The sequence below is a fragment of the Antedon mediterranea genome, chromosome 3, assembly GCF_964355755.1.
Source record: "Antedon mediterranea chromosome 3, ecAntMedi1.1, whole genome shotgun sequence".
NCBI classification, from domain to species: domain Eukaryota; kingdom Metazoa; phylum Echinodermata; class Crinoidea; order Comatulida; family Antedonidae; genus Antedon; species Antedon mediterranea.
Window position 1 is genome coordinate 2,213,639 of NC_092672.1, and position 26,852 is coordinate 2,240,490.

General features: G+C 33.4%; 1 protein-coding gene across 1 annotated transcript; it reads right to left on the reverse strand.

The window, feature by feature from the left end:
• LOC140044487 (mitogen-activated protein kinase 1-like) lies at positions 1-25,438 on the reverse strand. Its single transcript, XM_072089014.1, has 9 exons — positions 25,272-25,438; positions 17,753-17,879; positions 11,241-11,296; positions 9,168-9,357; positions 8,084-8,288; positions 7,344-7,502; positions 6,865-6,974; positions 5,963-6,065; positions 1-4,078 (listed from the first exon to the last, which is right to left on the reverse strand). The coding sequence occupies exons 1-9, from the start codon at positions 25,388-25,390 to the stop codon at positions 4,074-4,076; spliced, it is 1,074 nt and encodes a 357-aa protein (XP_071945115.1). The 5' UTR covers positions 25,391-25,438; the 3' UTR covers positions 1-4,073.
• Between the last annotated feature and the right edge of the window lie 1,414 nt (positions 25,439-26,852).

The following is a 26,852-nucleotide window of genomic DNA, read 5'->3' on the forward strand; positions in this document are numbered from 1 at the left end:
TTACAACAAAATGAGAAGTAAAGCATTTATTCAATACATTTCAAAATTTACAATAAAGAAAGGAAATAACTGTCCTCTTTAGATATCTCCTGCACTTTTTTTTTCAAATGCAAGATACTTTACGGTTGTATCATCAAATTTATTTTTCTACGAAAAATCCTCCTTTCTACCACTGTTTTCCGTAATTAGTAGTAAAATAGCATCCTCTAGATATCAGTTTAAAAAACTGTTTGACTGAAACACGACAAACTACTAAAAGCATGGTTTTAGATATCTTTTTCTGTGAATATTTGTACAGAAAGAAAAACCTAGAGCAGATACAACACTACTAAACACATAACTATTACATACATATAAACACTGTGGTCAGAAAATGGACAAACATCATATTTGCTATGGAAATTTGGAGGTTTTACACATAGGATTCCTGCAAGATGTGAGGAAATGGATTTTGGAAAAAATTCTAGTATGAAAATTTAGTAGTGAAGCAGATTTTATCCCGCTGACTTGCATGTGAGAGTCTCAGAGTAGAGATATGACATTATAATATGGACATATTAACATAGAACATTTAAAAAAAGTGTTTATCATACAAAATGCATACTGTATCTATATTAATATCATACCAGTACAAAATCTACAAGCTTAGGTGGTCCATATCCTGTCCACAGTGCTTACTATAACTACAGAATATACTCTTTATATGTAGAATTTTATATAATGCAGAACCTTCAAAAACAAACTCAATTACCGTGCATAACAAATAAATTGTATATACTACGGATGAAACATGTCGCATTGACAAAATTGGAATACAGCAAAGCTCTTTTACAAGGTCAGGTGGTAAATTGGACTTCAAAAGAGATCGTACATTTCATTAATGGATATCGAATGTGTAAGCTTACAGTATTAACATGATGTGAATTGTTTCTTTATAAAATTTAACAAAGATTGAAAATTATGGAAATTGCCGTAAAGAAATAGTTAAGTAAAAATTTAACTTTCTTCCAAAAGAGTTGCAATTACTGCTGTCTGTGCAGTTTTTACGTCCTTGATGACAAATTTGTGTTTCCAATTTTGCCATATCATATCGGGAACCACAAATATGAATAACTTACAACAATGTATAGGCGTACAAATAATGCATGTTTGTATTAAATATACTGTGTATACGTAGTCGTTTTTCCACAAGGCGAATTTATTCATGTAAATCAACAACATTATGTATATGTGTACACATAAATTTATTTTTGCGATTCAAAATATTAGTTAACCAATCAGAAATGTTTGATTTTGCGTGAATATATTTGCCTAGTAGAAAAACAGTATTTAAATATGTCTCTGTGCAATGATACCAACATTATTATGCATGCGTTTTAAACATTACTTTGCATGATTTTATTATTTTTTAAATTTGGTATAAACCTTATAGTAAAGTTCCATATATGCACAGCAATTAAGAATGCAACTAAGTCTGTAGGTCTTATGTGTTTATATGGTAATAAGCTGCCCATATATGGGTATCATATGTCGTATAGATGATTTTATCATGCCAAGTACAGACATATTATAATACTATTATATCATAAAAGCCTTATATTATATCACCTGTTTAACAGTGTGATAATAAAGTAGTGTTTTAGCAAAGTATACATATTTATTTGTGCTTCTGTCTTAATTTATTGTTTTTGATTATTATTACGATTTTGATACATCATGTTCATGATTTTGACAATTAATATATCAATTAAAACCAGATATTTTGAACAGGACCGGATCCAGGATTTTTTTTATAAATGGCAGAGAGTTAACATACAGTAATATTAATATTTGAAGATTAAGAGATCAGAAATAGATTATGTAAATTTAGCTGTCTAATGGAGATTCACAAGATACCTATGGATCCGTCCCTGTTTTAAACAATTATTTTTCCATAGAAAGATTTTATCAATATATTTGGTAATAAAATAAGCAAATCATTAACAATATTAATTGATATCAACCATGTCCTAAAATTGGTGTTTTTAAAACTTCCCTGCATATACCGACAACTCTGAAACTTCTCACAATTTAATTTATAAAACACAATATATTTAACCATTAGTAAACAACATGTTTCTAGGTAAAAATAATTCAATCATGGTTGTTGCTAGGAGACAGTAACAGCAGTGTCCATGGTTTCATAGACATGGTATAATATAAGCTCTAGTAAACTGGTTTAGAATCTAGTAAACTAGTTTAGATTCTAGTAAACTAGTTCAGACTAGTAAACTGGTATAGAACCTAGTAAACTAGTTCAGACTAGTAAACTGGTTTAGAACCTATTAAACTGGTTTAGATTCTAGTAAACTAGTTTAGATTCTAGTAAACTAGTTTAGATTCTAGTTAACTAGTTCAGACTAGTAAACTAAAAGTGATCAATTCTACATTTACTTCTTTAATAGAGTGCTTTAAACAAATATGTACATGTATGTCAAAACTATAAACGGTAAACAACATAAAAAAAATCTTAATTTTTTTTTTCTTAATATATAGCAAAATTCTCGCACTGCACAATCCAAGTGCTCTAATTTATACATCTGCCACTTGCAAAACACAACCGCGTTTGAAGAGTAAAATGAACAGTTTCGATGGTACATGGATTGCGAAATGGGAGAATTAAATATCAAACCTAGTAAATTTATCTAGATAGAATTGTAGCTTATTTAACATTATTTTTGTTCAAGAGAGAAAACTGCAAGTATAAAATTGTTTGATAACCTTGCATCATATTGGAGCCGTTCTCAGAACGTCTCAATTCTTAACATCTAAGTAATTGAATACAGATTTGCGTGACAAAACTTCTTGTTTATTTGTCGATGGGTATCCTTTTCAAAAACATTTTAAAAAGTCATTAATATAAATATGAGTGTTATAAAAACTAATTTTTCTTTCCAAAAAAAGCAATTTTAATTTTCATAATTCATGATTTTGATATATTATATAAATTATTTTGATAATTATATCATGATTTTTATATATATATATATATGTTTATCTGACTGTGTATTCTATTTTTAAATTTGAAATTCATAAAATAACTTAATATTTAATTTCTGATATTAAGATTAGGATATCGTCCAAAGCAAGATATCGATATAATTGCTATAGAAAATAGAGGGCAGTATAGCGGAAGCCTCAAGCTATCATATGATATAATGAATAGTTCAGTTAATTTGAATACATAACGCCGTATGAAGCTAAGTTTTGGATGTGTATAAAATAAAGTATCACAGATAATTTTCTTATCTCACATATTTGCTATTACAAGCCCATACAATAGATTTCATTGGCTATGTGTAGTCAATGAAGACTTCTGATTGATTGTTCTTAATCTTATTTCACATATTTGTTATTACAAGCCCATACAATAGAGTTTCATTGGCTATGTGTAGTCAATGAAGACTTCTGATTGATTGTTCTTAATCTTATTTCACATATTTGTTATTACAAGCCCATACAATAGAGTTTCATTGGCTATGTGTTGTCAATGAAGACTTCTGATTGGTTGTTCTGATATCAAATACTAACAATAAAGCCAAACCAATCATCTGATTGGTCAAAGTACTTAAGCACCATTCTTATCGCAATTAATAGATTTCGGCAACAAGGAATAGAAGAGAAAGAATTACAAAAAAAAAAAGAGATAAATTTAGTTGATGACAAAAATTGACTTATTTGAGTTTTATCTATAATAAAGTAATATAGAAAACATTTTCAAAAAATAGCCATGTTACAATGGAAACCCAACATGGATTTTAACTCACACAGAACAAAAATTCTATCTGAATTAACTGAAAAAGCAATTATACACAAGTCACGCATAATACAACTTGAAAATGCCCTTTTCCATTCCAAGTGCGAATGAGTGCTTTAATTATGAAACTACGCACTCTCTGGAACCAATAATTTGTCTGTATACAATTCCATCGACAGATATTTACAGCAAATACTGGTGAATGTTGAAGATGATTTTTGTCTGAGCATCCTTTCATAAGCTTGTTATCTCTCCACACTCAAATGCCTTGTTGAAATTAATCTGCAAGAAATTAAAACAAATTATTTAAAACCAATTCTTATTATTTGGTAAAAAACAATTAAAACGGACGAACAATTCAAGAAAATGAAATAAGCAAAAAATCATCATAAAAAAGGCTGCTAACAATTTCACGATCACGTTTGTTTCTTTTTATATTTTTTAGTTACAGTAGATGGATTAATACTCAAATCTGCTTCTTATTACTCAATACTAATTACACATGGTTTAATGTGCTGTGTCCATGTTGAATGTACTTCAGAGGACTGTGTTTGTGAATGCTTAATCTGCTTCCTATTGCTTAATACTTATTACACATGGTTTAATGTTCTTTTTACTCTTTTTTAGTTGTCCTGTTAAAAAGTGTTAGCAGCTTAAAAGGATCGACACAAACAAATATTTAGAAACTTTATGATAACATTAACAATAATAAAATTTTAATGAAAGATAAAAACCAGAGATAAAACCAGAATAAATTTTTCAGAATTAATAGTATACAACAAAAAACAAAATTTAATAGTAAAATAAAACATTTAATAAAACACAATTAATTTGTGTTTAAAACAACTCTTTAAATGGTATAAAAAACAAAACCAAAAGCAAAAAAAAACATATAGCTAAAATCCCAAGATGTCGAACTAATTAACATAATTAACCATGCCAAAATTATTCTACTGCAGTTACTGCAGTAACTACTTGTTTTACTCTCTTTAACCTGCTTATACAATTATTTAGCAACCTTTTTTCCATACACACTGTTTATTTACAGCCTCAACTCAACATGAATTGAAATATTAAAACAAACTAAAAAAACATGTTACTGCAGTATGAAGATGTTACTGCAGTAACTGCAGCAAATTTTGACATGGTCACCATTAGCAAAGTAGCTACTACATTAGATAGGCTACTTAAAAAAGCGAATCAGAGAAATAAAAGACAACGCATAAAGACGCGTTAACAAGCGAAACAATCGTCGTTTTATTTGTTCATTGTTACCTGTCGTATCATCGTCAGTATCTGCCGGAATACTCTCAATTATTTCAGTTTCCAAACCTGTTTTGAGATATGTTGTTTCTTACATTATCAAGTTTATTTAAACTTAGAAGTACCCTTCAAACAATAACAATCACTAGATATGTATTATATATCTATCTGTGATTTCTACACATTTACTCTACTGTTTACTGGTTGTCAGGGACCAGCTTGTACACGAATCCAACCATTACAAATATATAAGGACACTACTGGGTTTTTATGAGCCCATCCCTAAACATGTTTTATGCAAGATTATTTATTTTAAATCCACTGCAATTTGGTCACCTACCACCAAACCAGGGATTATACTAGAGTCATTGGGGATAAACTTGAAATATCGGGGTGGGTTTATACTAGAGATATGGGATGGGCTTATACCCGAGATATGGGGGTGAGCTTATACCCGAGATATGGGGGTGAGCTTATACCCGAGATATGGGGGTGAGCTTATACCTAATAATATGGGGTGGGCTTATACCTGAGATATGGGGGTGAGCTTATACCCAAGATATGGGGGTGGGCTTATACCCAAGATATGGGGGTGAGCTTATACCTGAGATTATACCTGAGATATGGGGGTGAGCTAATACCTAAGATATGGGGGTGAGCTTATACCGGAGATATGAGGTAGGCTTATACCAGAGATATGTGGTGGCCTTATACAGGAGTCGGTACACACATAATTTATCTGTGATCTTAAACTATACATCAATTGTTTCTATATGATATACCAGTTAATAATTGTTTACCAATTTACTATTGATATTAATAAATGTATTTATGTAATTCTTCCTTCCCTTTACTTAGTTGAATATAAATGAAATAAAGGTAGGATTGATAATAACAACTTACTATTTTTGAACTGGCAAGCCTCTTGATAAATGAGCTCTTTTAGCTTCTCCTTGGGAAGTTCATCCATTTCGTATTCAAATGTGAACGGTTCATCGCTGACCGGCTAAAATACACAAAAAAAAGGCAATGTTTAGCGAAAACAAAAGTCAATGTTTAGAGAAAACAAAAGGCAATGTTTAGAGAAAACAAAAGTCAATGTTCAGATCAAACTGAGAAAAAAAAACAAACAAAAGTCAATGTTTAGAGCAAACAGAGAAAACAAAAGCAATGTTCAGCGCAAACAAAAAAGGTCAATGTTCAGATCAGAGAAAACGAGAAACAAAATTCAATGTTAAGATCAAACAGGTACAAACAATCACCAGCATTTAATCAATAAAAACGAACAAAAACCAAACACAACTAGGACAGTTCTTAATGCTTCTTGTTTATATTACAAAAACCAAACACAACTAGGACAGTTCTTAATGTTTCTTGTTTATATTACAAAAACCAAACACAACTAGGACAGTTCTTAATGTTTCTTGTTTATATTACATTGTCTATTATCGAATTTTAAAGATTTTCAGAATTTACTTTTAAATAATAGAACTGCACATATTTATTTTGTGAACAAGAACGTAACCATAAAACCAAAAAATGTAGATTAAATTATCTAGAGGATCATGGGAACTGCATATGATCACAGACTATAAACAGAAAACTAACACGAACAAAATGAAAGAGTGGAGAACAGAGAAATGAGAGAAGAAAAGAAATCGCCAATTTTATTTGTGGCACAGAAAGGAAAAACAAAATTCTCTGTGTCTTAAATTTCCTTTCCTATTTTTTGCAACAAATCTTTCTTAACTCCCTACCTCAAAAAAAAAAAAAAATCAAGACCAAACATAGACAGGTTTCCTTACCTCATCTGCAGGGTCATAATATTGTTCTAAATAAGGGTGGCCTAAAGCTTTCTCAACAGTGATTCGTTTTGCAGGATTAAAGGTTAGCATCTTCTCTAATAAATCCAAAGCTACAATTAAAAAATGATAACAATTATTATAAAATCTATATTATATATATATTCTTATTTATGATGATTATAAATTGATCTCTTGTTACAAGTGTGTAAAGGTTTATTGCAAATAGCGATAACAAGTTTGCGCGAATCATGGTGGGAAGCAAATGGGAGGAAATTGTCACTATTGATTTGTTGTTGATGTCTCCAATCCCTTCCCACCATGCATTGTGCAACTCCTCTCACAATAGAGCAATAAACCTTATACGCAGTGATGTAACGGCAAAGAGCATCCACTGGCTAAGCCCAGGGTGTCAGCTTAAGGGGTCCATAGCATGAGTAGCTCCAATGCAACTACCCAGCGTTGAAGGGTATGCATTTTACCTTTAGGTGAAGCCTTCTCAAACAAGGAAGACCAGTAAATCTTAGGCTTGTAAGGCAGGGACTGTAGGTATCCTCTGGCTTTCTCATTCATTATACACTGGAGATCCTCTGGAGTAGGTGAGCCTAGCAAACCTAGAATATGGTTTAGCTGATCCAAATCTGACAAAAACAGTTGGCTAAGGAAAGTTTTGCTATTAAGTAAGGCTGTCTACACTATCATACTTTATGTAACAAAAAAATGTGATGTGCCCATATATGGAAATGATGATGTCATATCACTACCATATTTGGGCATATTACTACTATATTTGGGCATATTACTACCATATTTAGGCACATTACTACAATATTTGGGCACATTACACTTTTGTGGTCAAACTATAGACAGAGCTTAAGCAATGGTATCCACCTTTTATGAAGATTTGGTAGGTTTAGTTGTCTCCCCACTCCTTAGTACTACAGTGTCATAGGTTTAGAGTGGCACAAACTGATTTTGGATACTACACAACATGGGTTTTTATGATTTTGGTTGAATCCCTACCTACCTCCCTCGTAGGACGGACCTTGTGGTCACTTTTAAATTTTAACAATCCTCTTATTTAAGTGAATACTACTAAGTGAAATCAGTAATATTTAATTGACTTAAGTAAAATAATTATTATTAGGGAATGTCGTAATGAATATTTTATGAGACTAATCATTAATTCTTAATAAACGGATAAATTCATAATGTAGGATACAGTGTTTGCCAGGAAACAGAGGTCTGTTACTCAGCATCTCAGCCAGAATGCATCCCACAGACCAAATGTCAATTGACTTAGTATAGCCCTTGGAATTCAACATAATCTCTGGCGCTCTGTACCACCTCGTGGCGACGTACTCGGTCAGGAACCCTGTATGATCGTGGTTTGGGTCAGCTATTCTCGCCAGGCCAAAATCACATATCTGAGTGAGAAATGATAGTATTAAACAATTAGATAGATGCTATTCACATCTTACAGAGTAATAAAGACAGAATTTCTATGGCCATGAAAACTGTTTTTAAGTGTCAAAATACAAAAACCAAAAATGGTATTGGTAGTCTATGAGTGCCTATTACATGGATAAACCAATATTGGCCTATTCTCCCAAAGAAAATGGCTACAATTTGAATATAAACATTTATTAAACACCCCTATCAGATAATGGACATTCCAAGACTCCTGTCCTCAAGTGGAAGTATCTCTATGCCAATGCACAATACACTGTTTGATGTTTTTCTCAAAACAATGTTTTCCACAACTGCCATATCACATCTTATCATCCCACCCTTCCATCCATCTCATCCCTTCCATCAATCTCATCCCTTCCATCCATCTCATCTCTTCCATCCTATCCCATCGTCCCTTCCATTCTATCCCATCATCCCTTCCATTCTATCCCATCATCCCTTCCATCCTATCCCATCATCCCTTCCATCCTATCTTATCATCCTATCTTATCCCTTCCATCCATCTCATCCCTTCCATCCATCTCATCCCTTCCAACCATCTCATCCCTTCCATCCTATCCCATCATCCTTATCATCCCTTCCATCCATCTCATCCCTTCCATCCTATCCCATCATCCCTTCCATTCATCTCATCCCTTCCATCCTATCCTATCACCCCTTCCATCCTATCCTATCACCTTTTCCATCCTATCCCATCATCCCTTCCATTCATCTCATCCCTTCCATCCTATCCTATCACCCCTTCCATCCTATCCTATCACCCCTTCCATCCTATCCCATCCATCCATCTATCAATTTCAATACGAATACAACCCTGCAAATGACAACAATACCTTAAGATCGCATGTTGTGTTAAGGAGAAGATTGCTTGGTTTTAGATCACGATGCAACACGTTAGCTGAATGAATGTATTTAAGTCCTCGCAGGATTTGGTATAGAAAGTAACAAACATGATCGTTGCTAAGTCTCTGTGTCTTCAACAACTTGTAAAGATCGGTCTCCATCAACGTTTGTACAATATATCTGAATGACAAACTCGTCAAGAAAAGATTTTTTAAATAATAATAAAATATTAAACAATTTGAGTAAATTTATTTTAACCTAGAAACAATAGTGTTTTTGATACCTATAGGAAATTATCAATTTATAACATGTTAATTTAAAGCTCTGTCTACACTATCAAACTTTATGTGACAACAAAATGTGATGTACCCATACAGTACAGTATATGGACATGATGATGTCATATCACTACCATATTTGGGCACATCACACTTTTTTGTCAAACTAGTTTGATATTGTAGACAGAACCTCAGAAATGGTTATAAAATAAATACTGTACTAGTAAAATTGAAAAGACAATGAAGATATTAAAACTATCTTCCAGAATATTGTAATTAAATATTGTATTAAGGTTTAAATATCAGTATTTTGTCAAAGGTCAAGTTTGTCGCATTTTGAAATTCAATATTGTTTTAGGCAATGAATTATGTCATTATGTTAAAATATCAACCGGGTTGTACACTACTCCATCATTGGATTAATGTATCATGTAGGATTTGTCTATAGATCAATTTGTCTACAAAACAAGGCATAAAATGTATGAGCAATTTTAATGTACGTGGTATATCACATGTTTAGACACATCACTTATACAGTACTGTACATGGATGTTTATATAAATTATACCAATACAGTACAGTACATGTAATGAGGCTTTGTAAAGAGGCTTTGACTGGTTTGTTTTAAGGAGATCTAGCTCAGCTCTAAATCCTTGTCTACACTATCAAACTTTATGTGACAAATGTGATGTGCCCATATATGGACATGATGATGTCATATCACTACCATATTTAAGCATATAACTACGATATTTGGGCACATCCCCCATTTTTTTTTATCAAAGTAGTTTGATAGTAGTGTGGACAGAGTTTAAGTTCTCGTTGTTTCTATAAGAGCAGTTTGAGGAGCTCATATGTGACCAATCACATACAACTAATGGCGGTACAGTCAACTCTACAAATACCAGACACCTTTATTGTAAATTCAAATTCTATAAGAGGCATTTGGTATCAGTGTGTTTTGAACAAGGTTTATACATTGTGGATTATTTATTTATTTTTATTTATTTCACCATATTTCATAAAGGTGACCAGGTAGCTAATGTACTTTTCGTAGGTAAGTAACATGAATAATTCATTAGATATTCTGCTACATTATTGAATATGCATTAGGTGCGACATAAGAATTGACCTGACTCAAAAATTCACAATACACTCACTTTCCATCGAGCCAACTGTGTAGCCAAATGGATGGGCTGTATAAGATTCGAATCCCATGAGCTACCCTTTTTAAAATTCATATAGAGAGAAAGATTATTTAAATGGTTAGGGTTGGTATTTAGAAAATAAAATCGATAATCTCTTCATTTTATTGAATAATTATTATTAATAAGCATCGCTTACCTATGATTAAAAAAATTGTGACTAGGCCAGTGTGAGCTGATTTTATGGGGCTCTCAACAAGAAACCAACAAAGATGACCAGCTGATACTAAGTAATTGTGTTAGGCCTGCTGTCATGAACAAGGCCTAGAGACATTTAGATAATGACCATTATCATAATGAAATTGCTAAGAGACACACTATCAATGACATGACTCAAGGCTCAGCACTATACAGTATATTTCATTAGTGTTAATCTCAGGCTCTACAACTATTTTATTATTTCTAATTTCTAAACCTTAAGCTCTGTGTACACTATCAAAGTTTATGTAACACAAAAATAAGATGTGGCCATACAGTATATGGACATGATGATGTCATATCACTACCATATTTAGGCATATCACTACCACATTTGGACATATCACTACCATATTTGGTCATAAATGACATAAAAGGATACACATCTTTCATGTCATGAATTGACTGAACGTGAAGAATATCTTGAATGTTGATAATCTGAAATAAAAACACAAAAAATTCAAATAAAAAAAATTAATATCTTGGAAATTGTTTGGTTTTTTAGCCGACAAAGGTTTAATAAAATACAGTATCTTAAAATAAGTGCATAACGCTACAAAAAGTCTTAAAATACATTGTACAAACGGAAACATTCAATTGGTAATTTGATTGTATTGTAAATGATATCAATGGGTCATTCCATCTCAGATCACCCAATGAGTTAAACCCTACCTCTTCCAATTTTGATGAAATTTGGTATATGGGTGATTCATAGCAATTAAAGTCAAAATTTCAAATTTTAACTTTATCGGACCAACGGTTTTCGAGATATCGCAATTTCAATTTTCGGTTTTTACGCAAAAAAGGGCGCGTCCGCCACGTTTCAAAGAGCTGTATCTCGGGAACTATAGGTTCAATTTTAAAAGCAAAGGTATTTTTGTAAAGGGGAGACCATAAGGAATCTAAATATACTAATTGTGTGTGTTTTATGTTAATTTTAAGTTTAATAAAACTTTGAAATATATTTTGACCTTGAAATTGACACCGTGGAACACGCCCGATTTGTTGGTGACTATCACGAAAAATGTAGCCCTACGTGTCAACTACAACATATAAAAAAATTGGAGGGGTTTTTTTCTTTGTTTCCATGAAATTACAATTTGAAGTTGACATACCTCTTCCTTTTAGTGTATTTTTTGGTGTTGTTATATACTTATACACAGTGTGAACACTAACTGTTAAGGTGTCTTATTGTTACGCTTTCTCATCAGGCCCACTTAAACACTACAGTAGATATATTTTGATATGAGAAATACTGGGTAACTCACATACTTTTCAAATCAATTTTGACACATAGTTTAGTGTCCTTACTATGTTATTTTAGTGTATTTTGGTGTCTGTCCATGCATTACTTCAATGTCAATTTGATGTATTCCAAAAATAATTTTATTTACAAACTAAATATTATTATAATGTTACAATTGTCTATGTCTGGCCTTTACTCCTTGTCATCTGGCCAATTCAAACAGTATTTAGAAATGTTGTGGCGTTCATTTTGGGAAATTACTGTAATTCCTAGTCGAAGAGGATTTTATAAACGGAGAGGCTATAATACAATGTACATTTGATTCAGGAATCCAACAACAGTCTTCTTTGGACGGCCAATAAAAGATTTTCGCTGGCCCATGAGGATGCATAAATTTAATTTGATAATCCCCAAACTCTTCTGAGACATCCACAACCAAATGGGACACCATCATAACTACAGCACACAAATTCTGAAGTCTAATAATGGTGGGTTGTGTATCAGCAACAATTTCATTTTCATCACTGAAAGATTCTTGAATCACTACCACATCCGGAGGGTTTATCTGGGTACTAAGTTTGTAGACCTGCATCTGTGCCAGATAAACGTGAACAAAGCGATGATATTGTAATGTACCCTTGATGGTCTGGGCGAGGTTGAATCTCGGCTTTATTTCTTTTTCCACAGTAGATACCTCATCTATTCCCACATGAAAAAAGTTGATGCCTGGAATGTCCATATGAGCGAGTCATATGGCCGAGCGGTTAAGGCAGGGGCGTCGTTTACCGTACCTAAAGAGCCAACAACAACATCGGCAAGGGTTCGAGGCCGACTCGCTCCTAGTTCTGGTGGTGGAACAAGTCTTCTCAGATAAGGACTATAAACCGTAGGTCCAGTGTACACAGTTATAACCTGTGTGTACTTTAAAGAACCCAGTTCATTATTCGAAAAAGAGTAGGGGGTTATCCCGGTGAACTGGTTCACACAATAGCCCCTGTATCAGGGGGATTACCACCTATCTGATAGGACAGTGATTAATTCACTATTGGTAATCCTTGGCCACATTGCCTAAAGACATAAATAAAAATAAAAAATTACACAGTAGTCGAACATACTGAGAGATGTGAGAATATGACATTCAGTCAAACGCTGTAAGCTTCTCTTAGTGACAAGCCTCTTAACTGTTCCACCTATGCCATCACATGCACTCTTGCCATGTGATGTAGCGAAAAAATTCCCCTCGGCGTCTAAACCAAAATCTTCCTGGTGGTGGCAAAGGTTAATAAAGTTATATTTGTTTTTGTATTGGCCGCCACATCCATCTGTGAAATAATGAACTTTTTTCATGGTTGGTAGTTTTGATTTTAAATAGGGGATGACAACCTTTAAAAAGGCATCAGTAACTGATGTATGTTCTCTGCAATCACTTATTATGCATTAATATGCATAATAACATAGTAAGGACACTAAACTATGTGTCAAAATTGATTTGAAAAGTATGTGAGTTACCCAGTATTTCTCATATCAAAGTATATCTACTGTTTAAGTGGGCCTGATGAGAAAGCGTAACAATAAGACACCTTAACAGTTAGTGTTCACACTGTGTATAAGTATATAACAACACCAAAAATACACTAAAAGGAAGAGGTATGTCAACTTCAAATTGTAATTTCATGGAAACAAACAAAAAAACCCCTCCAATTTTGTTATATGTTGTAGTTGACAAGTAGGGCTACATTTTTCGTGATAGTCACCAACAAATCGGGCGTGTTCCACGGGGTCAATTTCAAGGTCAAAATATATGTCAAAGTTTTATTCAACTTAAAATTAACATAAAACACACACAATTAGTATATTTAGGTTCCTTATGGTCTCCCCTTTACAAAAATACCTTTGTTTTTAAAATCGAACCTATAGTTCCCGAGATACAGCTCTTTGAAACGTGGCGGCCGCTCCCTTTTTTGCGTAAAAACCGAAAATTGAAATTGCGATATCTCGAAAACCGTTGGTCCGATAAAGTTCAAATTTGAAATTTTGGCTTTAATTGCTATGAATCACCCATATACCAAATTTCATCAAAATTGGAAGAGGTAGGGTTTAAAATTCCATTTTTTTTGGGTGAACTGAGATGGAATGACCCCAATATGGAAATTATAACAATTTTAATAAGATGATCATTTCAAAATTATTCATAGTTGTAATCGTTTACATATTTTACTATTGTAGTTGACAAGTGAAGAATGAATCATGTTATTCAGGTTTATTCAACTAGTTAGTTATTTTAGAAAAAAACTCCCTAATAAGGGGACATCATCTGGACCCGACAAAACGTCCCCTTATTAGGTGTATCCTTTAAGGTGTGTCCTCTTAATACTGTAGGTGTGTCCACTGAATAGGTGTGGCCTTAGGGTTAAAAACAATAATGGCCATCATACTTTTCACAATCACAGTGTCCCCTAATAAGGAATCTTCTGAATTGAGAATGCATTTTTTTTTTAATTTTAATAATAAATATTGTTAGTTACTCAACAAAATTAATAATTAACAAATTACATACAGTACTGCACAACATAACAAATCTGTTAATATTCATAACAATTAAATAATTATTAATTCACAATATCTACGGTAATAAAATTAGCAAATTATAATTTATTTTTCATTTCAAAATTAGAATCACTTTTCTTTGTCAATACATACAAATGACAATGACATTTTCCAATGACATACAATAATAAAAAAACAAGAAACAGAAAACTGTACATTTTCATGGTATTGAAAGAGAAAACAGTAGTAAGTGCAAAGTATAGCTGTGTCGTTGACAATTAGCATTGTCTGCTACGTATTGCATTTCCCTACCCTGGATCGTTTTAAATGTCGCATCAGGATTCTAAGCACCGACTTACTATAGTTGATCTGCTTATGCAGCAGACAGACTGAATAATAGCGGGAATTTTTATTTCATAATATTAATCTGTTTTATCTGCCCAGGGACTGAAAACAATGCAGAAAAAGTGTACTAAGGAGTCATCATACGGAAATAGAAATCTTAATGGTAAATCTAAAATGAACTCGCGGGAGATATTTTCAAATGCATTTATTGTGTCATGACTTATGTACTGTGTAATACTAGCATGGACATTTTGAAATATATTGTTTACATAATTAGTATTAAACATAATATTTTACTATGAATAATGAATTATAATTGAATCCAGTTATGTTAATTCTGTCATGCAACAATGGTTTTGAAAAATATAAAATCTTGTTTCATTTATTACGACAATTTTTTCGGCTATATTTGTTAAGACATGTTGCATTTATTATGCATCATTATTTATGCTGATAATTAAACCATGGCAGCCAGGGAAATGGACATTTTCAGTTTGTAACAAAAAATAGCAGTTCTTGTCCTATCTGAAAGATGTGGTAAAAAGCTTAAAAGTCCAATTGTACTGTATATGCTAAGTATAGTAACAAAGGGTGGGGGGAGGGGCGGTGGAAGGACGCACATTTCAGTACAAAATTTAACAAAGGCTAGTGGGTGGGAATATACTCAAATTGCATTAAACTAACAAATGTATGATTTTTTGTTGATTTTTTGTCTGATATCTACACTACAGTATTTGTATATTTCCATTCTTTCAATGATCATTGCTAATAACTCTGATGGATTTAGATGTAAAGCTCTGTCTACACTAAAACTTTATGTGACAAAATGTGATGTCCTCATATATGGACATGATGATGTCATAACACTACATCATTGTGGGCATATCACTATTATATTTGGGCACATCACATCTTTTTTTTTTGTCAAACTAGTTTGAGAGTGTACACAGAGCTAGGGGTAGACTATGTACTAAAATTATATATGATTTTACAGGCCTCGAATTTGGGGATTTTAGGGGCAAGGCCATTTGGCCTCCGGTTTTCATTGATTTTAGGGGCACCAAGGCCAAATGGGAGGGCACCAAGGCCATTTGTTTTAAATCAAAGGGGCACCAAGGCCAAAATTAAAAAATATTTTAATAACTAGGCCAAAATTTAAAAATAGCTTGTTTCCGGTTGAGGGTGGAATTTTTTTCAAAAAAAAAAATTCTACCCGCAAAATGTTTTGGGATTTCCCCCTATTCATCAGATCGCGGAGTAGTAGTAGGACTGTCTTCTACAATACATCTGTTTGTATTTCATATAAATATTACGTGTATTTACGATCCATATAAATAATAAATAGGTACGATGTTCAGCGTTTATAGTTTACCGTCCTGTGTTGAATGTTTCGTTTAGTTTCAAATAATGCGATAAAAAGGCATGTGAAGCCAACCAATTAAGGCCCGGAACAGGTATAAAAACCCTTACAACAGCAAGCTACTCAGCCTTACTTAGCTAGCAGCCGACGGAGAAAACATGATACAAAAACAATTTGTTTGTAGGCCTTACCTACAACTATTCATACACAGAGTGTTAACCACGGTAAAAATCAAGTCAATTACATTATGTAGTAGAATATAAATTATAGTTATTTTCCGAGTTTCGATTTCTGAAGCTTTTTTGTTAGTACAGTATAACCCATATTTATAAGAATTCAAAACACGGACGGACACCGACCCCTTTCTCTCTCTGTTTAGCCTTCGGCACGTGTATTCTGGACTATACCATTTCCTTGAATTCGGTAAAAACGCGTTTGGTAATTTAGTGTACGACGTTGTTAAACAAGATTTTTCGATGATCTGTTTGCTGGATTATTGAGATGGGTGCGATAAAATATAAATATGATATACTTCCAACGATCTTCGGGTTGAGGTGCAGGTTTAACTTTGGTGCTAAAGGTAAACAAACACCCCTAATTTTACACGTATAATGGACTACACCATGCAGGAACGCACATGGTATTTTCTTCTCAGAGGGTGCGTGTACGTCAAAAGAAATTGTTTTTCCAACGATCCGCCGATCCTCCGCGCGTACTCGCTCTCACACGACGTTATTGTCTGTGAAATTTCTTATCAGAGGGTGCATGTGCGTCAAATAGAATTGTTTTCCCAATGCATTGAATTGCGTGTGTTCGACCGGATCGGCGGCGGGAGGATAGGCTAGGCTAGCTAGGAGTCGAGTGCGTGTAATATTTTTTTCATCGAAGGCGGCTAGCTCGATTATTGTGCGACTTTAATACTTTCAGTAACCTCCGATCGAGGAACGTTTTTAGCTTGATTATTAACAGTTTACACCCCTGTATTTTAATGTACTATCTATACCATGATTTACCACGCACGGCGGCCGGGATGATATTGTTTTGGTTACCCTATTACAATGTTCGATGTTTTGTTTACTGTTTGCGGGACTGTTTGTGTATTAATAAATGCGTTTAGGGAAATCCCCTTGCAACGAAGAGAGGCGATAGTTTTGCGTCTCGTCCGAGTCGTGTAAACAAATCTTCTTGACATTATTTTCTATCTAATTCAGTGGTTTTTATTGTGGTAAAACTCGGGAAGGGCGCTCGCGGCCAACGCAAAAAAAAGGGCAGGCCAGTAGTGGCCGTGGGTGTTATTCATTTTCGAGGGCATTGAGGCCAACTGGGAGGGCACCGACGGCACTGGCCGGATTTTACCAATCAACAGCCTTTATTTGTCTATACCTTGTATACTTACGTTTTCATGTCTAAAGCGTGTCAATATTTTGATTTCACGTAGTGTTCTTTGACAGTATGTTTGATGCTCAAACGGACTTATCTTCTTTATAGCAACTTTATGTCCATTTGATTTACAAAATGCCGACCTGTCAAGTAAATACAAAAAAATGATTATTCAATATCAATTTAGTACTATAATTTTTTTTCAATCGTTATATAATGTGATCTCATTTCATCTTTCTTGACTTTTTCTATCAATTAAAAGATGATAAATGGCAGTAAAGGTTTAATAATGTTACTGCAGTAACTGCAAGATTACTTTATCAATTACAATTAGTACTGTGCAACTTTATTATTAGCATTTACTACAGTTAAGCTCTGTCTACACTATCAAACTTTATCTGACAAAAAAATGTGATGTACCCATATATGGACATGATGATGTCATATCACTACCATATTTGGGTCACATCACATTTTTGTCAAACAAGTTTGATAGTGCGGACAGAGCTTTAGAGCATAATAAGTGCTCCAGAATTTAATGAAAAGTTAACATGATCTATCGTACCAACCAGAACCCAATTGCAATGATATCTTTTTCATTTCCAGTGAGAACATTAACTTTATTTTACAACCAAAGCTTGTAGTAGTAAATATTGAACTTATGACCCTGTCTTGGGAATGGAAGTGTAGCGGTGACATCATTACATTAATGTGTAACATACATTCTAACATTCTAAATGTTAATGTGATTATATTACTATTAGGACATGTTTCAGCATCAGATCACTTATTTTAGTATACATCCAAATTTGTTACAATTTACATACAGAAAATGGGGTTTTTTTTCAAAATTCAATTATATCTTTAAAGCTCTGTTTACACTATCAAACTTTATGCGACAAAAAAATGTAATGTGCCCATATGCATACATGATTATGTCATATTACGACGATATTTGGGCGTATCACTACAATATTTGGGCACATCACAGTTTTTGTCAAATTAGTTTGATAGTGTTCAGTTCAGTCTCCTAACCCCTAATAGGGCTGTTGAGGCACCACTGACTTTTGGACAATCCTCCTCCATTGATCTCTGTCCTCTGTAGCTTTGATAGTGTAGACAGAGCTTAATATACATAGTAACAACGGATTTACCATTTGCAGTATTTAAATAATATTAACAATATTTTGCAATGGTGACCATTAGTCTTAAGTTCAAATTTAGCTGAAGTAAAGGAGGTGGGATTATGTCAGAGCACGAGATTACTTGGTCAAAGGAATTATCGAAGACCTGTGACGTATCCTCTATCAGCTGATTTGCCTAAAACATTACGATATCATCATATTTTCTTAATTGAATCGAGAAGAAACGAAAGGAGGTCCCTAATTGATATGTAGATCACATTATTGATCCGTACACTATGCATGACAATTAGCACACAAAATAATAGATGCCAAAATCCTCATACAGCCTTGTATTGATGAAGCTAGCTCCATCTGATCAGCATATTAATAATTATTCTTTGAAAACTCAAAAGCTTCTTATAGAAGCGTTAACCTTTAGAACGGCAAATATTGCAATGGATGACAAACTACACTTAATATAATTGGATTCTTTTTATTAGCAATGAAAAAAATAAAAAAACAAAGTCTGAGGAGGCAAGGAATGACCACAGTTTAAAATAAAACTTTGGTCGGTCACTCCTAGTTACTAATCACAGTGGGTATGTGATCCTGGGGTGCGTCTCTGGGGGTGTGTCACAGGGATGTGTTTACATTGGTAAAAATATTGCCAGACTTCAAGGAATAAAAAAAAATGTAGTATCCAACACTATAAGACATATTAAGAGTGATAGCTATTTTCCATCTATTATTTTTTATTCATCCTTTATTCATCCTTTATTCATCATAAGAAATTATAAAATTACAGGATTCGAACATTAAACAAAAATTAAAAAATGTCTCGAAACAAAATAAAAATTTCATCCTTGAATAAAAAAATAAAAAAAGCTAACATATCAAACACAGTAAATTGTCGTCGTCGTATTCTGCCAGTTATACTAACAATTCTCAACAACAATGCTAATGATTACAGAATTAATGACACATGATTATTTGGTCATATTTATATATGGTGCGAGTTATTCTTACAACGTTTGATTACATTCGATGGCATTTCTCAGAAGACTCGTTTTGACGATGCAAGTCATAAATGAAAACAATCACATCCTGATGCTAAAAAACATCATTTACAACCGGGTAACATTCACAGTCGCTCAAGGAAATGGCCGAGATGGTCATGTGATATGTGCATAATTACTTTAGTGGACGCTGCAGCTACAAGTTGAACAAGATAAGCTAGACAGAGGCTGTTTACAGAAAAAATGTCTATTTAAAATAAATTTTTTCTGTAACCTGAACAGTGATGGGAAAACTATTAAAAATACTGTACTTTTAGTTACTGCTATTTTGTAAATATACTAATATTCATAATTGAATCTTAAGCAATCTTTGGTAGCTTATGAATGCAAAAATTATGGTTAATTATTTTGGCCTACAGCAGTCACTTGTTTTACAAATAAAAATACGAAATTCCAAAAGTTCCCCAAATTTGTTCAACTGAAAAAAATGGTGGAAATTCACAATTCTTTCACATTATTATTATTATTTAAAAAAAAAAAATTTTTTTAAACCCATAAAAACCGGACATTTTGGGCCAAGCCCAATAATGAATCAGGAAATTAGACTATATTTTTAGAATTTAGAAAAATATGGCTACTGATTTTTTTTCCCAGAAAAATCAGCCTTGATTATTTAATGTTTTACATAGACAAATAAAGCAAGGTCTTGTGCTAACAAAAGAGCTATTGACTATCATAATCCATCCACAATACAATAAATGCTAATAGTCTACTATTTGTTGAACAAGCTTTGTCTCAAGTGAATTGAGAATCCTGGTACACATCCAAGAAATGCAAACTTGTCTCATATGAAAAATTTGATTAGCATAGCAATAATAATTGCAGATAAGAATGACCTGAAATCACAGTGTGGAACATGTCGTTTTGTTCTGCAGTTTTTGCAAATATTTTATGAATGTGAAAGATGTATTGTCCCCAAAAACATGAAAAATGAAGATTAATAAAATCAGACTTTGAATATGTTATTTTGTAGTTTTAATAAAGTTAATCACTTCCATAGAAAAAAAACAAAAAAAATAATGTTTTCACTTATAAAATGACAAAATAAATGGTTAAATTCAACCAAAAATCCATTGTCTGGCAGCCAATTTGACCATTTTTTGCTTTAAATTACATTTTTTCAGGTAAATATCAAATTTGTGGTCGAAGTGGATAACTATCATGTCACATTAAAATGGAATATTCAACAAATTTTAAAAAGAATTATTTTTTCAGGGGGACAATACTTTAAGCTCTGTCTTTCCTATCAAACTAATTTGATATTAACCCAAATATGGTAGTGATACTGATATGCTCAAATATGGTGATATGACATCATCATGTCCATATATGGGCACATGACATTTTTTTGTCACATAAAGTTTGACAATAATAATAATAAAAACTTTATTTAATCACGGTAACACTTGTTCACCTCAATGGTGTTTTTCGACAAGGTCGCAAGACATTATACACAAATCAAATTTAACAATTAAACAATTAACAACAAGAGTTTATCTTAATTTACACTTAAATTAGAATGAATTAAAATTTTACAATAGATTGTAAAAGCCAAATTTACAAAAGAAATAAACATCAAAATGAACAGAGCATAAGTCTAGTGTAGACAGAGCTACTGTATAGTATCTAGTTGTGTATCATTACCAAAATACTGTATCACTATCACCAGGTTTTCCTTCTCGTGTCACTATGGTAACCATGCAGGGGGTATTTTGGTAACTATTTTATAGCTAGTAGAACAATTTTTTTACAAATTGTTTTCAAGGTCTTGAGAACAGGAGAGGTTAATTTATTAGCATGACAAGACCTGAAAACAACTTTGTTTTTATTGTCAACAGATTGTGAACAATATGTTGTTTTTCTTGGATTATCATTTCATAATGTAGTATATTACCTTGAGCTGTTGTGTCAATTTATAGGTCATTTTTTGACTTTCATCACAAAAAAAGGAATTTACAAAACATTATCTATGCCAATTAACCGACTTCCAAATAAATCTTAAATTGGCTAGCAGAAAATTAGGTGCTACATTAGATGATATACAACCATCTTCTTTATCAAGCATTAAACAATTATTTTTTTTTTATTAAATAACATTCTTGTTTTTTTTTATATTTTGATTCAATTTTAAATCATTTAATCAGAATACATATTACACATACAGTAATCTTGAGTCTGTTAATTGAAATTTAAAAAAAAAAGGTAAATTTAAACATTTATATTTAAATTTACCTTTTTTTTAAATTATTCAATACCGTATTTTTCGGAGTATAGGTCGAGACTTTGTGGGAAAATTTGAATTGCAAAATCGGGGGGTCGACTTATACTCCGACCATGCGATTTTTGAAAAAAATCAGGCCGAAAAAATATGTTCAAAAGCCGTCAGCTGTCAAGGCCCAGCAAGGTCAGTGGCCTATCATCAATCACTCACAGAAGTTTTCAATTTAATACCTACATTGTACAAAATAATACAACTCCAACAAGTACTGGTCAATAAAATATTAATATATCACAATGACTCATTTTGATGTTAATACTACGCTTTTAAGATAATTAAGAATAAATAGTTTTCTTTATGCTTCTTATTCACTCTCGCGAAAACATCGTAACACACACCACAGACGTCGGAATGTCCATGCAGCATGTTTGTTAATTGCGCGATATTTTCATCTATACACATGCGCAGTTTGTTTGTTTGTTCGTAATTACAATTACTGCGCATGTCTATTCATAAAATAAATTCTCCTTAGTCGGACGCGTGTACATTTACAGATAACGCGATTTACAACTACTCGCCTATACAATTAATAAGCCTCCTAACGGAAAACTCGTTTTAATTTATTCGAGTGACGCGAAAAACATCGCTGATGGCAAGTAACGCTACATCGCTGTCATTTATTATAGGCTGGTGAAGACGGCGGCGAAGTCTTCGTCATTACGTCCGTCCGATATTGATTAGGCCTACACTTTAATAATATAAACAAACAACCACATTTCATACATTTCTAGCCCTCTTTGAACTTTAAAGTTGTGTTATTAGCCGATTTTGGGGGTCGACTTATATTCAGGTCATACCAAAATCAACGATATTCTAGGCCAAAGTTGGGGGTCGACTTATACTTGGGGTCGACCTATACTCCGGAAAATACGGTATTGCCCTTTGATTTATGAGTAAATGAATGAATTGCAGTAAAAACTAAACAATGTACAGTAGGCTTGAGATGTCAGTCATCATAATATTATTCTATGTTCATTCCCAATGCCACTTCAGGAAAAGAGAAGAATTTACAGTAGCCCACCATACTGTATACATTTGCAAGAAAAAAAAATATATTTCTTACTTTCGGAAATAAAAATCACTGATTGAATGAGATGAAATTGCGCTTATTATATATCGTCGTCATAGTAACAGTCATCATAATAAATTATACTGTAATATTTTATACACTTTTACAGGTGTGTGTGTGTGTGTGTGCGTGTGAATTGCTTGGCTGAAGGACTAAATCTCTTATTAACTACTGTAGTTTCATTGTGTTCTTGTTAATTGATTTCATTGCAATCTGTATTTTTTGTATATAGTACATACATTTACACAGAAACCAACAGGAGCATTAAAATATTCAGACAAAAACCAGTAGTAAGTGATTTGAGGGAGCTTCTAAAATGCTGTATACTAAAAAAATCAGATTTAGGTATACTGTACTTTTAATTTAAAAAAAAAAGGCTTTATTTACAGTAGTCTATAGTACAGTTAGCTACATACAACAAATGACTGTTTATAAGACAAAGTTAGAAGAACAGTACAAAGTACAGGCTAACGGTGGTGGTGCTGTAAATGAGTGGCGCATACATGAGTGCCGCTTACAGTACTGAACCTGGATAAACCGACATAACCTTTCTCCCGCCAAAGAAAGGAATACAATAAAAAGCAGACACCCTTTATCACAAAATAGTATAGTCCGCCAAACCACGCCCTCTACAGTAGTATGCCTCCTACTTCAAATTCAGATCTCTAAGGCTTGTATAAATATTAAATCAATTAACATGAAAATGCTTTTTACATGTTTGTACCAACAATTTATTACATGATACATTAGGTAAGATTTTATGCGCGACTTGAGTGTAGAGGCCTCCTCATTTCTACTGATTTTTATAACTAAACATGTAACTGATAGAGCAGACAGAGCTTTCTTTAGTATTTGGCAGCCACCCTAGCTTTTTATCAATTCACAGACACTGTACATCAACTATATTACATAGATATAGTCTCACAACTTAAATACAATCTACAACATTTTAAATACGGATAAATTATTAAATGCATTGAACTGATTCATGATTACTTTGTAAGATATGAAGGTTGGAGACATAGTGATCAAATCTGATTGGCTGAGACAATTAATAAATACCAGAGCGTGATTATTTTAATTAGGCAAGACAATTAACAAACACTACACAATTTTCAATTTTTCTAATGCCAAGTTTTACATATTTATTTCTGGCATTGTTCACCAAGCTTTCTTTATAGAAACAAAAATCTAACAAAATAAAAGTTGCTAAAATATGCACTTTATAAAATATGAACTTTATTAAATTTGCACTTTTATACAATTGATGAGATTGCCAACCTCAAATTATTTATTTAAGGTCTGCAATACATTTTCCCTGGTTGTATGACAAATTATTAATATAATATCTATTTATCTATCATTATCCGCATAGTGTTTACATTATTCGCTTTTGAAATTGATGAAAAGTCGCCGGACGCAATTTGGTTGAAACTGAGGCGACGATTTTTGTTAATTATGTTCACAAGACATGCGCATTTGAACATTTTTTGGGTTGTTTGCGATGACGCAATGCATAATTTACGCAAATCTTAGCCTAGGCTAGCTAGGTCTTCGCAAATCTAAGGCTCATGTGTTAAGTGTGGGCTGAGTTTTTTTGCATATGATGCAACGCCCAATTGCATTGGCAACAGTCAACACCCAACGTTTTTTTATTTTATTAATATTACTACGCTAGCTAGGCCTAGCTAGCCTTTTATTTAGTACCAAAAAATGAAGTTAAGAGGTCTATACGTAGTGACATTGCTTTAGACCGGTTTAGAACAATTTAGCGGTATGGTAAAGTTACAGTATCTTTGAATATAGGGCTAGGCCTAAAGCAAGGCCCTACGATGAAAAGGGGCTCGGCACCTGCTGGGATTATTGAGAGGGTTCGGCAATCTACCGTCCTCACCGTTCACCTCGCACTCGAGTCGCGAACACATCCAACGCCCTCGGGGTAACGCGAATGCCAGCGCTTAGAATGATGCTAATACCATTATACTTACACAACCATGCCATAGGCTCCTTCCCCAATGTAATTTAGCCCAGAGTATTCAGGGCCAACATCAAATACTTGTCCCCTGACAATTTCAGTACCTGGTCGTGTAGGACAGAAAGTAGCCATTTTGACAGCGCTATGAACTTCCTATATTTTAGCAAAGAACTTATAACACAAGAATCTCCTGTTCTTCAATTTTGCATTCAAAACACAGTATCGGAAGTACAGGGTTAAAAGGTCAAACTGGGCGACGCCATTTCACAGCATGGAGCAGCGCCCCCTCCAAACTAGGAAGTCAATTACTCTACCCCCCTAGAGCATTAGCAGAACCCCTCTATGATTTTGACTTTCTAATTTGATGCGGGCGCCCTACTCCTCAGTCAATTACTCTATACCCCCTAGAGCATTAGCAGAACCCCTCTATGATTTTGACTTTCTAATTTGATGCGGGCGCCCTACTCCTCAGTCAATTACTCTATACCCCCTAGAGCATTAGCAGAACCCCTCTATGATTTTGACTTTCTAATTTGATGCGGGCGCCCTACTCCATGGCTCACAATGGCGCCACCCATAGCTCTATTCTATCCCACAATGCCTTTCGAAATTGTTACGCGCTTCGGACGAACAGGAGATTCTTGTGTTATAAGTTCTTTGATTTTAGCAGCAAGTCTTATATTCAGACCATTGGTAGATTTATAGCACGTGATTTCTACGTACGAATCATTGACGTCATTAGTCGCACTACAGAGGGCCAATCGATTGAAAGAACTCGATAAATACATTTTTTTCTAGAAAACTTTTCATGGTATTATGAACTTATGATGTATAATATTTCATTTAAAGTTTGAAACTACCATACGTTGTTAGAATTAAAGGTAATTTTAAAATGCTGAATGCTTTTTTAAAGTTGCACCCTGTCCTCATCATGCCTCATCTTGCTAAACCTGGAGAGAGAGGTTTCTCCTGATGGCCACACCCATCCTCTTCGTCCACTCATCCTGAATTGTAATTATAATATACAGTATGAATATTAAAATATTATTGCAATGTTCCCAAAAAAACATGAAAAATGAAGATCATAAAAAAAAGAACTTTGTAATAGGCAATCTTTCATTCTTTAATTATGTTAATCACTTCCGCGTAGAAAAAAAAAATGTTCACTTATAAAAAGACAAAAAACGGTTAAAAATTCAATCAAAAACCCATTGACTTCCCGTCAAATTTACTATTTCTTAAATTATCGTGGGATTCGAACCAACCACCTCCAGATCGGTGGTCACTAGCTGGATAGATGAACACCATATTACAATTATTGTGATGACAAGATAACTATGATACTAACTTCATATCATCACAATGGTAATATGGTACAACAATAGCATAACGTACAATTACGTCAGAGTAGGGCAAAAAACTGACCAATTAACTAGTTCTCCCTGTAAAGCGTGGTTCCCACTAGCGACGCAACGCAAGGACGTAACGCAACGCAAGCGAATTGACCAATCACAAGCGATGGCTTATTCGCTTTTGATTGCTAACTGTCTATAACTTCGCTTGTCATTGGTTAAAACGCTTGCGTTGCGTTTAC